At 52.2% G+C, this 15,125-nt stretch overlaps 5 protein-coding genes across 5 annotated transcripts; 4 read left to right on the top strand and 1 right to left on the bottom strand.

Annotated features, from left to right (window-relative positions):
- Positions 1–113: 113 nt before the first annotated feature.
- BP01DRAFT_115190 (glycoside hydrolase family 5 protein) lies at positions 114–2,035 on the top strand. The gene is made up of 4 exons (XM_025570346.1): positions 114–325; positions 399–663; positions 752–1,132; positions 1,234–2,035. Exons 1-4 carry the CDS (start codon positions 228–230, stop codon positions 1,900–1,902), a joined length of 1,413 nt encoding a protein of 470 aa, XP_025434881.1. The 5' UTR covers positions 114–227; the 3' UTR covers positions 1,903–2,035.
- BP01DRAFT_353204 (TPR domain protein) lies at positions 1,983–5,362 on the top strand. The gene has a single exon (XM_025574120.1). The coding sequence runs from the start codon at positions 2,370–2,372 to the stop codon at positions 5,295–5,297; it is 2,928 nt and encodes a 975-aa protein (XP_025434880.1). The 5' UTR covers positions 1,983–2,369; the 3' UTR covers positions 5,298–5,362.
- A 27-nt stretch (positions 5,363–5,389) lies between these two features.
- BP01DRAFT_115516 (DUF890 domain protein) lies at positions 5,390–7,690 on the bottom strand. Its single transcript, XM_025570347.1, has 10 exons — positions 7,216–7,690; positions 7,096–7,143; positions 6,965–7,040; positions 6,892–6,902; positions 6,739–6,837; positions 6,614–6,687; positions 6,426–6,558; positions 6,280–6,370; positions 5,964–6,227; positions 5,390–5,898 (listed from the first exon to the last, which is right to left on the bottom strand). Exons 1-10 carry the CDS (start codon positions 7,293–7,295, stop codon positions 5,482–5,484), a joined length of 1,293 nt encoding a protein of 430 aa, XP_025434879.1. The 5' UTR covers positions 7,296–7,690; the 3' UTR covers positions 5,390–5,481.
- A 296-nt stretch (positions 7,691–7,986) lies between these two features.
- Positions 7,987–11,126, top strand: pldA (putative phospholipase PldA; the record flags this gene model as incomplete). The annotated part of the gene is made up of 8 exons (XM_025573115.1): positions 7,987–8,035; positions 8,087–8,487; positions 8,547–8,699; positions 8,755–9,376; positions 9,432–9,692; positions 9,745–10,205; positions 10,284–10,829; positions 10,902–11,126. 8 exons carry the CDS (start codon positions 7,987–7,989, stop codon positions 10,914–10,916), a joined length of 2,508 nt encoding a protein of 835 aa, XP_025434878.1. The 3' UTR covers positions 10,917–11,126.
- Positions 11,127–13,741: 2,615 nt separating this feature from the next.
- BP01DRAFT_353198 (uncharacterized protein) lies at positions 13,742–14,430 on the top strand. The gene has a single exon (XM_025574119.1). It carries the CDS (start codon positions 13,998–14,000, stop codon positions 14,217–14,219), a length of 222 nt encoding a protein of 73 aa, XP_025434877.1. The 5' UTR covers positions 13,742–13,997; the 3' UTR covers positions 14,220–14,430.
- The last annotated feature ends 695 nt before the right edge of the window (positions 14,431–15,125 follow it).

Raw genomic sequence — 15,125 nt, 5'->3', positions numbered from 1 at the left:
TGCTTCATTTATCCGACACTGAGCCACCAACGCTCCCAGGATCCCCGGACTTCGAAGCACTCACCCCGCCTTTGCTGGGGTATTTGAAGCAGGTCGGTTTGGCCTCAGAGCTTGTCAGTGCTATTCTTTTCTGTCTGTCAACAGATCCGAGACCTGCGTACAGAGATTGCAACGCCCTCGGATAGTCGCCCTGGCCATACCGCGTATACAAGTAACCAAATCACACGATGTCAACGGGAATACTCAAGGTCAAAGGCAGCCAGGTCGTAGACGAGAATGGCGCGGAGGTGCTCCTCCGCGGCGCTGCCATAGGAGGATGGGCCAAGTCAGTCGATCTTTCCCAACCTCAAACAAAGCTACTATACCACAGTCTAACTCGTATCTGCTGCCAACGCTAGCATGGAGAACTTCATCACCGGATTCTCCGGCCACGAGTCCCAGCATCGTGCCGCCATGCGCAAGGTACTCGGACCCGAAAAATACGAGTTTTTCTTCGACCGCTGGCTGGAGTACTTCTTCACCGAAGCCGATGCCAAGTTCTACGCGGAGCTGGGATTGAATTGTCTGCGGATTCCGTTCAACTTCCGGCACCTGGAGGATGATATGAACCCACGGGTTCTGAAGGAGGGCGGGTTCAAGCACCTGGATCGGGTGATTGATCTTGTGAGTACTGACCTCTCCCCTTTCCTTGCCAGCTAGGCGGGTGAGATGAAGCGGAGCTGATGAGGTGTTTGTGGTGGATGGACATCAGTGCGCCAAAGAGAAGATCTATACGATCCTCGATATGCATACCACCCCCGGTGGGCAGAACCCGGACTGGCACTCGGACAATCCCACCAATTACGCCGCCTTCTGGGACTATAAAGATCACCAGGACCGGACGGTGTGGTTGTGGGAGCAGATTGCGGCGAGGTATAGGGGGAACCCGTGGGTAGCGGGTTACAACCCTCTCAATGAGCCCTGTGACCCGGAGCATGTGCGCCTACCAGCCTTCTACGAGAGGATTGAGCAGGCGATCAGACGGGTCGATCCGGACCACATTCTCTGGCTGGATGGGAATACTTTCTCTATGGAGTGGAAGGGTTTTGATAAGGTGCTTCCGAATTGTGTTTACTCAATTCATGATTATGCGGTAATTTGAGCCCCTTCCCGCCCCCTTCTCTACTTATTTGTCCTCGCCTATATCTCCGAGGCTTGCGAGAAACCCGTGCCTGGGGCTGATTATTTTGAAAGTCCATGGGGTTCCCTACTGGTCAAAGGTACAAGGGCACTCCGGAGCAAAAGCAGCACCTCGAGCGGTCATACCTCCGAAAAGTCGAATTCATGAATCAGCATAGCACTGCCATTTGGAATGGAGAGTTCGGCCCCGTCTACGAGAATCCGCGGACCGAGGTGGACGCCGATGCGATCAACGAGGAACGGTACAATCTGCTTGGCGAGCAGCTGCGCATTTACGATAAGTATAAGATTCACTGGTCGATCTGGTTGTACAAGGATGTCGGCCTGCAAGGTATGATCCATACGAGCCCCGACAGCAAATGGAACAAGAGGATCCAGTCGTTCTTGGATAAGAAGAGCCAGCTCTGGCTTGATGCTTGGGGCCGGGCACCGTATTCGGAGCCTGCAGCGGCGCTAAAACCACTGGTGGACTGGATTGATAAGGTCCAGCCTCGAGCGAAGGAGGCCTACCCTACTCCGTGGGGCACGGAACGCCATGTGCTGCGAGCTGTTTTCCAAACGTTCCTGGCTGCGAGCTTCGTGGATGAATTCGCGGAGCTGTTCCGTGGGCTGAATGAGAAGGAGCTGGACGAGTTGGCGCACAGCTTTCATTTTGATGAATGTGTGAAGCGAAATGGACTGAACAAGATCCTGAAGGAGCATGCTCGAATGCCTGGCCAGTGAGCACTCACTCATCATTAGTGTATATCATAGAGAAGTAAATATGCTAAATGCCACGGCCATGTCGAACCGTACTCTCACCGCCCGGGGGGCATCCTTATCGATAGTCGGCAGAAAAAAAAGACCCCCACCATCCCAGCCCGCTTCGTTTTTCACTTTTTAGTGTGACTCTCTCACTATCTCTCTTTCTTCAGTCATTGCTCTTGACACGGTCGTGCTCTGGAAGTAGGCACAATTCGTGGTGGTCTTTTGACCTTCGAGAATCATAGCATGAGTCTATGAATGTTCATTTGCTGCAATCTGTCAATATCATCTAGCAATTTGTCAATGTGAAGCGCCTGTTCTATTCCCTTCTGCTTAACAATCATCCATACCTGAAACCACCCCGCCTTTGCGGAAACCATTGCTCATCACAGGATCCCCACGCCAAATCTTCCTTGCGGGCACAATTTTGCACCTTAACAATCATCATGGCTGACACTACAAACTCCCTTCCTGCGTCCTTGAACACAGCTTTCGACGAGACCTCATCGTTGCGGGACCGGTACGACCCCATCTCGCTTGCCGACGCCGAGATCATCCCCATCTTGCAGCTGCCGCTTGCGAAGGAGATTTTTGGACACAATGCAGAGGAGGGGGCTCTCGACCGCATCGCCAAGGGCGAGGTATCCTACACTAGCTTTCTGGCTGAGAGAGTACAGGCGGTGTCGCAATCGCCAGTGGAGGGGTTGACCTCCGAACAACAGCGCTCGCAGCTGCTTCACATTGCGCTGGCTGCTCTCTTTGGGTTCCTGCAGTCTAACGTCACTGGACCTCCCTTGACCTACAGCCCAGCAGACACCATCATCCCCGCTGCTTTGCGGCCCGACGCAGCCAGCCTCCGAGCCGTTCGTGCCCATGTCATCCGCAACCTCTCCGTCGATGGCGAGGCAGCATACAAGCTGACCCCCAACGTCGAGCTGTTTGCTGTCGCCAAGGCCATCCTGGCTGATAACGATGTATTGGTGACTAACGGTCCGCTGGTGGCCAACGTAGCCAGGCTCCGCGTCAATTTCCTTCACCAGAAGATGCTATCGGAGGTCACTGGCACCTTACAGGATGTGATTTACAACGAGCTCGGAGCTCTCAGCAAGATTGTCTTGAGTGCGCAGTGTACTCCGGACGAGAAGGGAAGATTCCTGCTTGAGAGAGCTACCATCCACATAGTCCACGGCTTTGATGCCAAGGCCCGCGCGGACCTCGACCAGGCTGCCAAAGAACGGAAGTTTGAGTTTGCCCTGACTGGTAAGCTGGGTAAGAGAACCAAGTTCCAGGAACGAGACGTCAGTCAGCTTGTTATTCTGGCTAAGAGCGCCGACACCTCCGAGAACAACAAGGGGAGCGAGAACGTCTCCGGCCCCAAGAACCTTGATCTCAACGATGATACGCTTTTGGAATCTATCTCATTCGCCAAGCCCGACGGACAAGACGCTCAGGGGAAGTCGGTGACCGTGCAGGACGAAGCTTCACTCCCGCCGGCATTAGCTGCCCTGGACCCGGGCGACCAGCCTAAGCTCGAACCCGTCGACTCTGCTATTCTTCTCGCCTTGGCATCTGCTATCACTAATACCGCGCCCGAGAACGGCATCACCCGCGAAGAGACGGCGCCCTATGCTACCCGGGTCTTGGAGGGTGGCAGCTCGAACTGGCAGATCTACACTCAGGGTCTGTTGGTTCGTAGTCGTGTCGAAGGTCATAGGTCTAGAACCGTTGAAAGATCGGTGCTGCAGATGCAAGCTCTAGTTGACCAGGTTATCGCGGATACCGCTACATCTGATGAGCAAGCCGGCATCTCCGTCGAGGAACCCACAACCTTCCTGCCGCGCCCCGAGAAATCCGAGTCCGCATCCGCAGCGGAAAGATTGCAATACGTATGGCTCATGAACTTCTCCACGCGCTGGGATCTCGAGGCCGAGCTTGCCACTCGGTGGGTCAACCTTGGAGGTCTGCGGACCGCACTCGACATCTACGAGCGACTTCAGATGTGGGCCGAGGCTGCACTCTGCTACGCCGCGACAGAGAGAGAGGACAAAGCCAGACAGATGGTCCGCAAGCAGCTCTACCAACCGACGGGTCAGGACCCCGAGGATGACAGCGAGAAGTTCGAAGGACCAGAGCTGTCTCCGCTGCCGGCCGAAGCCCCTCGCCTCTTTTGCATCCTGGGTGACATCGACACCGACGCTGCCATGTACGAACGTGCCTGGGAGGTGTCGAACCAGAGATACGCTCGTGCCCAGCGGTCGCTGGCCCGCCACTATCTCACCCTCAAACCCCCTGCCCTAGAGAAGGCGGAAGAAGCCTACCGCAAGAGTTTGGACATCAACCGTCTCAACCACAGCGCCTGGTTTGCTCTGGGCTGTGTGCAGCTCGAACTCCACAAATGGGATGACGCCATCTTCTCCTTTACCCGGACCGTGCAGCTCGAGGACACCGACGCCGAAGGCTGGAGTAACCTGGCCGCCGCCATCCTCCGCTCCCCCAAGCCCGACGAAGATACCCCCGTCATCTCCGAACAGCAACCGGCCGAACCCAAGCCCAAGGCTCCTCTCGCCGACGACGAAGAGGAAGCATCTGACGACGACGCTCCAGCGCCGGAGGACCCTTACAAACGCAAGCGCGAGGCCCTGTCCGCTCTCCACCGCGCCGCCTCCCTCAAGCACACCGACGCACGCATCTGGGATAACGTGCTCACCGTTGCCGCTTCGATTCCCCCGCCATTTACCCCCTTCCGGGACGTCGTTACCGCGCAACGGCGCCTTATCGAGCTGGTCGGTTCCAAGAAGGGCGAGAAGTGCATCGATATGCCCATTCTCGGTATGCTGGTCGACCACTTGATCAGTGCGTACGATTACCAGGATCTGCTCATTCGCGTGGATAACAGCCCTTCGGGTGAGCAGGTCGTCCGCTCCGGTACCATCGCGGGTCAAATCCTCTCGCTGATGGATCAGGCGGTTGTACCGCTGATCACGCACTCGGCGCCCATGTGGCTGCTGGTGGCCGAAGTGGAGGCATGGCGCGGGCAGCCGTCCAAGGCGTTTGAGGCGCATGAAAAGGCTTGGCGCGCGACGGTCGCCTCGTCGACCCAGGGTGCCTTCCAGATGGGGGATGAGAAGAAGTGGTTGGAAGTCGTCCGCGCGACGGAGCGGTTGGTCCGCGATGGATACGCCCGGTATGGACCTATGGACAAGGAAGGGCAGGAGGGGGTTCCGGAGGGTGAGGCTGAGCTGGTGGCCAAGGATTGGAGATTCAAGGCCCGTAGTGCGGTACGTGGTATCCTCGGCAAGGGCAAGGAGTTCTGGGAAGATTCCGAGGGATGGGAGCGTCTGAAGGCTCTGCAGTCTGAGGCGGGAAGTGCATAGATCTGTTTCTCAAAGTGCATATACTATATATATAGAGAGTGTTTTGTAGTCATCAGTTTATTCCAAGACAAGCGGACCACCTCATAGTCACGATTTATGTTCTAAACAGGAAGTTCTTTACCCATTAGAGATCCACGTTTCATTTATTAGTCGTCAGAGATATTATGTTAGAGGTTGGTTTGAATCACTGCTTGCTGTCGATCTTCCGTTTGAGCATTCCGCAGAAGCTCTCGAAAAGAACGATATCTGTCCCTTTGACCCACCGAATGACCACCTTCACCATTTTCGCATCATCGATCTCTCTCTTCAGCTGCACCTTGAACCCGAGGGTGGCCTTGCTTTCCTCTACCTGGGGCTGGTCGGTCATCGCATCTGGGTGACGCAACTTGCGGCGGGCCTGGCGAGACCAGACGTTTTGCATTGCAAATCCCACGCCCGTCGCTGAATTCTTACTCCAGTGCCACTGGATGGGAAGCGATGTTAGCTCCGCGTCAACGGCAGAAGCCAACTCGTCGATAGATTCGGTGGTGATTGTGAAGGTATACTCGGCAGGAAAGGGAAGGAGGTGTTTCGGGACGGTGGTGATGTTGCGGGCTACGGCCTTAATTTCCGTCAGCTTTGTCCAGCCTTCTTGATGGATATCTTGAAAGAGAGAAGGACACATACCGAGGTCGGACGAAGATCGGTCCATGACCAAGCTAGCGCCCATCTTTTAGTCTTGTTACCTTGGACGAACTCCGTCACAGCATAGTTGTTGTTGCCATGCTCAATTAATTTCTCGATCAAGACGGAGACGCTGCTCAGCTTGCCACACATCGAAGTGTACCAGCGCACCTTGTCGCGCGGCTGAAGACTTTCTTCGATCATTCGGGAGATAAATGCGACCTCTCCACCGGCTGTCACCATCTCAACTTCTGCACCTGTGCATGCCTGAGAGTCTGAGTGAGCGGATTGTGTGATCATCAACAGCTGACAATCATACCGAGAAAGGCGGCCTATCCTTGGCTTCTGCAGATGCTACCATCTCATCTCGAGAAGCGTAAAAGGGCGGATTGCACATAGTGAAGTCTAGTCTGCGAGAAGTGAGCCAGAGTATTGATGAAACTGAACTGTGAACTGTCGACGGACCTTGGGACCTTGACTTTCGTGTCCAGCGGGATAAGCTTCTCCTCTGGATCCGTCCTAAGAACTGTGACTCGCGCGTCAAGTCCATTGGCGGATATGTTTGCGCGCGACGACTTGATGTTCTCATCGTCAATATCTAAATCGTGTGAGCGTGCTTGGAGATATGTCTATAAGCAGGCGGAAGTACCAACCAGTCGCAAAGAAGCTCCAACGAGGTCGCATGGAGCACCCTAATAAGGGATAGATGCTGCAACACCCTGTTCCACTATGGTCCCGGAAATTAGTGATTGATCTGCGAGTGAAACACGCCACGTACATGTCAAGTCCCACGACTTCTCGATCGGGGTCATAGCTATCCTGGTACTTGTCGCCCGTGGTATCAAGCAGATCTTGCAGCCAAAGAATATAATTTAGCCTAGAATCGTCAACCACGTGCAATATTATACGGAGCACGTGTGTACTTCATTACCGGTTGGGAATCTGCACTGTGCCGTTAGTGATGTGATGTGTTGGTGGCCTGCAGCTGATCGAGGTTTACATACCGGGGGGCACAGCCTCTTGTCCGGAATGTCCACCTTCAGATCGAAATCGCGCTGTAGGAGACTCCTGGATAATTGTCTATGTCCATCAACTAGGTGCCTAGGGAGTATTCTTGGTAGCACAGTGGGCCCACCTCACGGCATCGGGGTCGGTAAAGTCCAATTGCCCGTTAGATTTTAGACTTTTAATTTTTTTTGGACTTGTGAGCTCAGGCAGCCGCAACGAATCATGCAGCTTGGATGGGTGGACGTACTACTTTGCGAACTCTGGGGACTGAAGTGCAAGGGTGGTGAAGTCGATTTCATCCTTGTAAATATTGCGTGATGCATCCATGGTGTCACTGCCAATGGAGAGGAGGATCAGGGGTATAAAGAGAAACGATGATGATGATGATGGTGACGATGATGAAATAAAGCACACCGTGGATGAGGGTGGGGGTCTACCCGAGGCCAATCCACTGACACGCGATGCTTGGCGTGCATAATTGTGCAGCCCTGCGCCCTGCAGTAGTCAGATGAAGATGTGAAAGAAAGAAGAAGAAGAGAGAGAGAAAACACACAGTCTGCTGCCTCCGCAACAAGGCTGGATAAGGTGGAGGCGGATGATGTCATGATACACACCACCCCCTGAACTCAGGGCGGGCTTTCGATTGTTTTTCCGATGGGCTCCATATTTACTTCTAACTTCTGATCTTATTACCTCCCTTACTCCCCATTTCACTGGTCATTGCGCCCATACCGATCGTCTTGGCAGATCTGAAAATGGTCTCCAGGCAGAAACCTTTTTTCACTCGTGTTTTTTCTTCCGAGACCACAGAACTGCTCGTATCTTCTGATTGATCTCCGATCGTCGGTGGATCCCTCCTCTTACAACGCCCACATACCAACCCCCCCCCATTTTCTATTCTTTCTCTTCCCCCATTTTCCCCGTCAGCTGTAGTCGACAATCACTTGCTGCAGCAGATTCCCCCTCCACACGTCCCTCATCCATATTCAACTTTTTAACTCGTTCGCGCGGGTTCACGATGGGGAAACTGAAGTCTAAAATCGATCAGTTGGAGGATCATCTCAAAGGTCGACCTCTTCTCTTGTTTGGTGATTTCCACTAATCTCTGCGGGCCGCAGATGCCCATATCGAGAGCTTCGAGGCAAAGGCCTCTCATTTCAAACACAAGATCGGCAAATTTTTCAACATCATCAATCCCAATCATCGCCATGATGAAGCGCACGAGCAGGAAACGGACCGCAAAAGAACCGCCATTGCCGAGTCTAACCGTTTTCAGTCCTTCGCCCCGATTCGCGAGGAGAACAGAGTTAAGTGGTATGTTGATGCGCTCGACTATATGTGGGCAGTCTCCATTGCCTTGGAAGAAGCTCAAGAGGTCATCTACATTGCCGACTGGTGGCTCTCTCCAGAGCTCTTCCTCCGCCGCCCGGCCTTCGCGGAGCAGGAATGGCGACTAGATCAGATCCTCAAGCGTCGCGCAGAGGCCGGGGTGAAGATCTACGTCATTGTGTATAAGGAGGTCAGTCAGCCGCCTTGGTTGCACGATTGCACAGTAGCTGACCCAAGATGCGTAACCAGGTCAACCAAGCATTGACCTGTAACTCCGCCCACACGAAACATGCATTGCGCGCACTGTGTCCCGAAGGCTCACCTGGGCACGGCAACATCAAAGTTCTCAGACATCCGGATCATAACATCTTTGAGAATGCTGCGGATATGACCTTGTATTGGGTATGTCCACCACTGGGCGTATGCTTCGAGACTGAATTGACCCTCAATCTTCCAGGCTCACCATGAGAAATTCCTGGTGATTGATTATGCGGTGGCTTTTATCGGAGGTATTGATTTGTGCTTTGGGAGATGGGACGCCCATCAGCACCCTCTGGCGGATGTACACCCCTCGAACCTGCGGGACGAGATCTTCCCCGGACAAGAATTCAACAACAATCGGATCATGGATTTTCAAAGCGTCCAAGATTGGCAGCAGAACGAGCTCAGTAAGGCGGACTACGGTCGGATGCCGTGGCACGATGTCGCTATGGGTGTGATGGGTGACTGTGTGTATGACATTGCCGAGCACTTCGTTCTTCGCTGGAACTTCATCAAGCGGGACAAATATAAGCGGGACCATAACGTTGATTGGCTCATGCTCGAGGGTCGCACCGGGGAGGACGAGGACCTAGTGGGAGTGCAACGTCCGAAATACCCATGCGGCGAATACGTGCAACACCCCCTGAATCGTCTCGATACGAAGCCCCTTGGCAAGCAGGGATCCGCCCGGGCACAGATTGTGCGCAGCAGTGCTGATTGGAGTAGTGGCATTTTGACTGAGCACAGTGTACAAAATGCTTATAAGGAGATCATCAGTCAAGCTCAGCATTTCGTCTACATCGAAAATCAATTCTTCAGTGAGATGACGCCGCTTAATCTACGTCCGGTTCTACATTCACTAATGTCTATTAGTCACCGCTACGGGAGACCAGCAAAAGCCCATCCTGAACACCATCGGGCGTTCGATCGTAGAGGCAGTTGTCCGAGCGGCCAAGGAAGGCAGGAAATTCCGTGTGATAATAGTCATCCCCGCGATCCCCGGGTTTGCGGGAGATCTCAGGCAGAACGCAGCGAGCGGTACGCGAGCCATCATGGATTATCAGTACAAGTCTATCCATCGTGGCGAGCACTCCATCTTTGGGCAGATCTCTGCGCAGGGTGTTGACCCGAGACGTAAGCTGAGCCGCACCTTCTACCGTGAAGAAGTCATGTCTGACATGAACAGAACACATCTTCTTTTTCAATCTGCGCGCCTATGACCGTATCAACAAGACTCCCGCTCTCGAGAAGTTGGAGACAGAGGCTGGCGTCACTTATAATGACATCCAGCGTGGAATCGCAGAATCTATCATGAGCGATAGTGTTCACCCTGCCATTGACAACGAAGGGGACCGGCACGAAATCTCATATGACGACGCTCAACAGGAGAAGGAAGCACGGATTGAGCAGCTGCGCAAGTACGAAGAGCAATTCGAGCGCCACAAGGAGCAAGAGGGGTTGAAGGGCAGTGACACTGTGGCTCACACCACGATGCTCAACGGTGGTAACATGTCTGACGAGCCCTGGGACGGCGAGCCTGAAGCTGAGAAGGATAACATTGTCCAAGAAGAGCTTTATGTACACGGTAAGGTGTGCATTGTCGATGACCGAATCGCTATTTGTGGAAGCGCCAACATCAACGATCGGGTAAGTCCCTATCCATCTTCCCTTGCAGCTTCGTACATTAGCCCCATGCGAGCGGATCAACTAATCCAACTCATGCAGTCTCAATGCGGCTACCACGACAGCGAACTGGCGATCGTTGTAGAGGACCAGGACTTTATCGATAGTGTAATGGACGGTCAGCCGTATAAAGCCGCCCGCCTTGCTGCCACCCTCCGTCGCCAGTTGTGGCGCGAACACCTCGGTCTGCTTCCCGCTCAGGAGTACGATGCCTCGCACCACCCCAATGCGCAGCCACCCTATACGTGCATGAATCAGATTCTCGAAGGGCCCGAGAATGACTTTGTCACGGATCCCATGAATGACGCACTTTGGGAGATGTGGACCCACCAGGCCACCGTCAACACCGACATGTACAGGTTGCTCTTCCGCGCCGATCCAGATGACAATATCCACACATTTGAGGACTACGATAAGTTCTGTCCCAAGGGCAACAAGCAGGGACATCTATTCGACCCTTACCACCCCATCAAAGAGATTCGCGAGAAGCTTGACAAGATCAAGGGACATTTTGTTTGGATGCCGTTGGACTTTTTGAAGGATGCTAATATGGCTGAGCCTGGGTTCCAGGTGAACCAGATCACCGAGGTAAGCTCCATTCCTTCTCGTCCTGGAGGGTCTTGTGGTGATGGACATTATGCACTGACTACTGACGGACAGAGCATTTACACATGATCGATCTTGTTTCATGAGATTTACGGCCTCTTGTATGCATCTAATCCTCTAATAGTCTGCTTAACTTCTGCAAGGCACGTCGTTAGCCGTTCTTGTGCACTGGAAAGGACAGAAAATCACGAACCAGAATTATCTGTAATGCAGTATAGCGGAGTAACCCCGCCATACCCCCGAGGCAGCCAAGACAGACCAACAGCCAGTGGCCCAATCGGTAGAATTGCCAGGCGATCTGATCTCCCTGTGGTGTACCCTAAATTGTCTGCGTACATATATTCACGCGTAGGAAGGTGAATTACTCAACGATAGTCCCAGTCCTGCACTGCTGCACCTTACTTAGCCTTGCAGTTGACAATCCTCCCCCACTTTCCCCCTTATGGACTACTCAGGACCAGGTACTTCATGAAACGAGGCTTTGGGTTTGGACATCCACGATATGGGGGGATAAGCATAATTGGCTGACTCGTGTCACTTTTCCGATGGGTAACTGCCTGAGTCAGTAAGGTAGTTACCTTCCTCATCTGCACCTATACTGAAGAGGTATATGTATCAGATGATGACGCTCGCATGTCCTTTCCCGTCTCTCTCTCTCTCTCTCTCTCTCTCTCTCTCTCTCCATGTCTTCTTTCGGATCATCTTCCTCTACCTCTGTGCATCAAAGTCCGACTATTAGCCCGAATCCCTCCTAAACGGATATCCCAATCCACTTATCAGGGCGTTATTGCCATGTTCAATCACGTCCCCTATCATCAACCACCGGAGTGAAGGTCATGTAATGGAAGAGGAGGCTCCCCGCAATGATGCGATGCAAGGAGGCTGGCTGGCTAGCTAGCTAGCTCGGTAAGTCTACCGACGAGGACAAAGGCGTTGGCGGAAAATGCCATCCAATGAGCCTAGCTTAGCGTGAGCCTAAGCATGGGCGTCTCGCACGTTTGTACGGATGGTGGCTCGAGCTGTACAGTACTGTGTCTGAGCTTTAGCCTTGGAGCAATTCTCTATCGTGATGCTGGAAGGTGAACGAGTAGCGAGCTGGAAGGTACAGTAGTTCAGATGTGCGCCTGGATGTTGGATATTACTCTGCAGCGTCACTTTACCGGTCTTTCTAGTAGGGAAGTGTGGCTGCACGTACACGTCACGAAATGTAGCAGAGGTGGGGCTTCTCGGGCGAAGAGCAATGACGGAGAGGTAGGGGCTAGCTACGTTCTTTGGCTTATCGTCTTGGTCTGTCTGTCCGGCCGGAGGGTTCCGGATTGGCGTTGCAGGAATTGATTGGAACACCATATCGATCATGAACGTGCATAACGTCCCGGTTGCTTGAGAGGGGGGCCAAGGTGTTATAACCCCCGTCTCCTTGCGTTGCCCGGCGTAACTACCATGTATTGCATTTGTCATAGGCGGATTGTTGGAGTTGGTGGCTACATGGCGGCTATAGACTGTGATTATCAATATCATCCGGCAGAGAAAAGCAGATCAGGCAGGCCAAATTGCATCACCGCAGGTTTGGATTTTTTCCCCCGAGGAAATGTCTATCAATATGTGTCCTATTCTATCTCAAGTTTTGAGCAGAGCATCTCCAGAACTCCAGAGAAAACAGACGAGCAAGCAACAATGTGGAGCAGAGAATTGAGGATGAAGCCGAACGGGAAAATGCCATCAAGCAAAAGAAAAAAAAAGAAACCTCCAATAATTCCCCCTAGTTTTCGTGGACCCGGACGCCAGAGCGATGCAATTCTAGAAGAACAGCTTGGTGGACAGAACACACGGATGCTTTGCAAGAACAGACCATGGAAGGCAGAAGACGGTTTGTGAGACATCACAATGAATATCAGCACATTGGATGCAAGGCAGACTGATCGCGAACCAGGAATTGAAGACAAGCTGCGGACGATAAATACCCAGCTATGAGGTAGCAAATGAATAAGGCGGTCACAGTGTAAACCACAACGCGATGCTCTATCACTCGCAGTGAGCTGAACTAAGTCGGAATTGCTCACATTCCTCTGGAAATCGGTTGAAATAGGAAGAATGTTTGGAATGGCGGATTGCACTGTGATGGCAGATGGATAAGATATCCGAAGAAGCTGTTTCGTTCCCAGTTGAGGTTTGGAATGAGAAAGAGAAGAAAGCCACCTGCATCCGGGTGGCACAGGTGACAGGTTAGAACCGAGGTTAGAAAAAGGAAAAGTGTAACCAAGTTAGGAAAAGATGAGGCAAAAAAGCACGGAACAGGTCATCCGTCATAGGACAGATCTGCATGGGGTGCTTTGCCAATCTCAATGCAAGTCATGCTTTGAAACCACAGCTGCGGCGGTGTCGTTCGATTTCCAGGAATCCCCTTCGAGGGCCAGCACTAGAGATCCCCAACGTTAGTCCCTGAACGGTGTCACAACAGGCGCACAGTATGTGACTATGAGCGGATCGGTGTTGTACCCGGCCAGTGGCACTTACCAATTTCCAAGGCAAGGACCAAGCTATGCTTTGGCGGTGTGGCATGCATTGCAGCGAAAATGGAGACAGATCTTGCATTGCCAGATGGCTACAAAGGGTCCGGCGTTGCAGTCGGAGCATCGCCAGGTAAGGATGTTGCCGTTCGTCGCCTGGATAATGGCGAAACGGTGACCAGAGCATTGGTTGGCCATTGTTTTCCTGAGTTTACCTCCGTCAGTTCCATCACTTCCAGCCGCCACTCGCTCATGCACGAGACACAAGATGCGGATCAGGAGAATTCATGGCCTTACGAGAACTTGGGGGTTCAGCCGGGCGAGCTTTAGAATACCGCTTGTCGATGACTTTCAACACCTGAATTGGCGGTGGAGTGCCAATTGCTATCTCGTCGATTGTGTAGGGCTAAGGTGTATGGCGGCTTGCCCTTTGGCAAGAAGATGTCTGAATCGAGGTGAAAATAAAGAAATGAGAAGAGGAAGGGAAGAGTGTTCTTAAGTAACGAAGTCACTTATTCACCGAGTTCTATGACAAGTGAGAGGAGACTAGGGAAAGTGACTAATGGTTTGTGGTGCTGTAGAATCGAGGAAGAACGGAAGAGCAGCGTAGCCATAGTATATATATATATGTAGAATCTTGAAAATGCAGGCTCTGTTGCTCTCTGGCTCTTTTTTCAACGACGGGTTGGGTGCATTGCTTCGGAATGACGGTGTCTCAAAGAGCAATCCTAGCCACGGGTCCCTGTATGGAGGACGAAAGCCCAGAAACCCTCAATCAGGCGAGAAGTCTTCCAACTGCATAGAATCCGTCGGCAGGAAAGCAAGCACGATGCACGTACCCGGATTGCGGTCGACGGATCATTAATGGGAAGTGGAGATGAAATTGAAGTGATTCAGACAGGGGACAAGGGGGTGGGATGAAGAGGGACGGAGAACGCATGCGATCGAAGCAGAGGAAGGAAGTCGAATCTAGATGAGAGAAGCCAGAGACGTCCGATGCAAGCTGTACATCCAGTACATCCAGGACATATCATCTATGCAAGATCTCAAATCGATCGAGAAGAATAGAAGAAGGAAAGGAAACGATGTGGAGGAATCATTGGGAGGAGGAAGGAAGAGGACAAAAAAAGAAAAATCAAAATCAAATTAATCAGAAACCCAAATTGAGTTACAGTTTGCTGGGATCCAGGGCCTTGTCTCTGAATATCTGTCAAATCCATCATCTCCTTAGTTCTCTTTAAGTCTGGGGCAATGAATCGATCCGACTGGGTGAGTCTCGGTTTTCTACAGATCATTTTTGCGGGTGGATCCAGAACCCACACTCTCTCCTACAGTATAGTTACTAACTGGGATCGATTTCCCCCATTCGATGATACTGATGGACCAAAAAAGAATTCAGAAAATGATCAATTTCATTACCAGTAGAAGCATCAGCAGTGTAAGTCAGAGAAACAAGACCAACAAGGTGTCAAAAGGTCAAAGAAAGGGAGATGGATGGAGAGAAAGAAGTTGGCGACAGAGGGTGGAACTTAATGTACGTAGATCTGATGTGGATCTGCTGCTGCTTTCCTTGTCTGGCAGCTTTTTGGCTTTACTCCGTAGGTACCCTTTCTTTCTTTCTTTCATCAGTTATGGATTTCTCATCCCTCTCTTCTCCACTTCCCCCTCCTCCACTTTCAAATTCCTTCCCACTTATCTCTATCTATCAATCTATCTATCTTCCCATCTGTCTACATGCATCATAGCCCCATCAAGAATTGATCCTTCCGCC

The sequence above is a fragment of the Aspergillus saccharolyticus genome (assembly GCF_003184585.1).
Source record: "Aspergillus saccharolyticus JOP 1030-1 unplaced genomic scaffold BP01scaffold_3, whole genome shotgun sequence".
Lineage (NCBI taxonomy): Eukaryota > Fungi > Ascomycota > Eurotiomycetes > Eurotiales > Aspergillaceae > Aspergillus > Aspergillus saccharolyticus.
Note: the sequence above shows the minus strand (reverse complement) of the source record. Positions and strands in the feature narration are given on the sequence as shown.

Bases quoted from the DNA above. Each gene is read 5' to 3' on its own strand.
- BP01DRAFT_115190 (XM_025570346.1), top strand. From the start codon at position 228: ATGTCAACGGGAATACTCAAGGTCAAAGGCAGCCAGGTCGTAGACGAG. The intron at 664-751 runs GTGAGTACTGAC...GATGGACATCAG, and splicing joins TGGATCGGGTGATTGATCTT to TGCGCCAAAGAGAAGATCTA. The intron at 1,133-1,233 runs GTAATTTGAGCC...TTATTTTGAAAG, and splicing joins ACTCAATTCATGATTATGCG to TCCATGGGGTTCCCTACTGG.
- BP01DRAFT_353204 (XM_025574120.1), top strand. From the start codon at position 2,370: ATGGCTGACACTACAAACTCCCTTCCTGCGTCCTTGAACACAGCTTTC.
- BP01DRAFT_115516 (XM_025570347.1), bottom strand. From the start codon at position 7,295: ATGGATGCATCACGCAATATTTACAAGGATGAAATCGACTTCACCACC. The intron at 7,144-7,215 runs GTACGTCCACCC...AAAAATTAAAAG, and splicing joins TCCCCAGAGTTCGCAAAGTA to TCTAAAATCTAACGGGCAAT. The intron at 7,041-7,095 runs GTGGGCCCACTG...TGATGGACATAG, and splicing joins ACCGACCCCGATGCCGTGAG to ACAATTATCCAGGAGTCTCC.
- BP01DRAFT_353198 (XM_025574119.1), top strand. From the start codon at position 13,998: ATGCAGGCTCTGTTGCTCTCTGGCTCTTTTTTCAACGACGGGTTGGGT.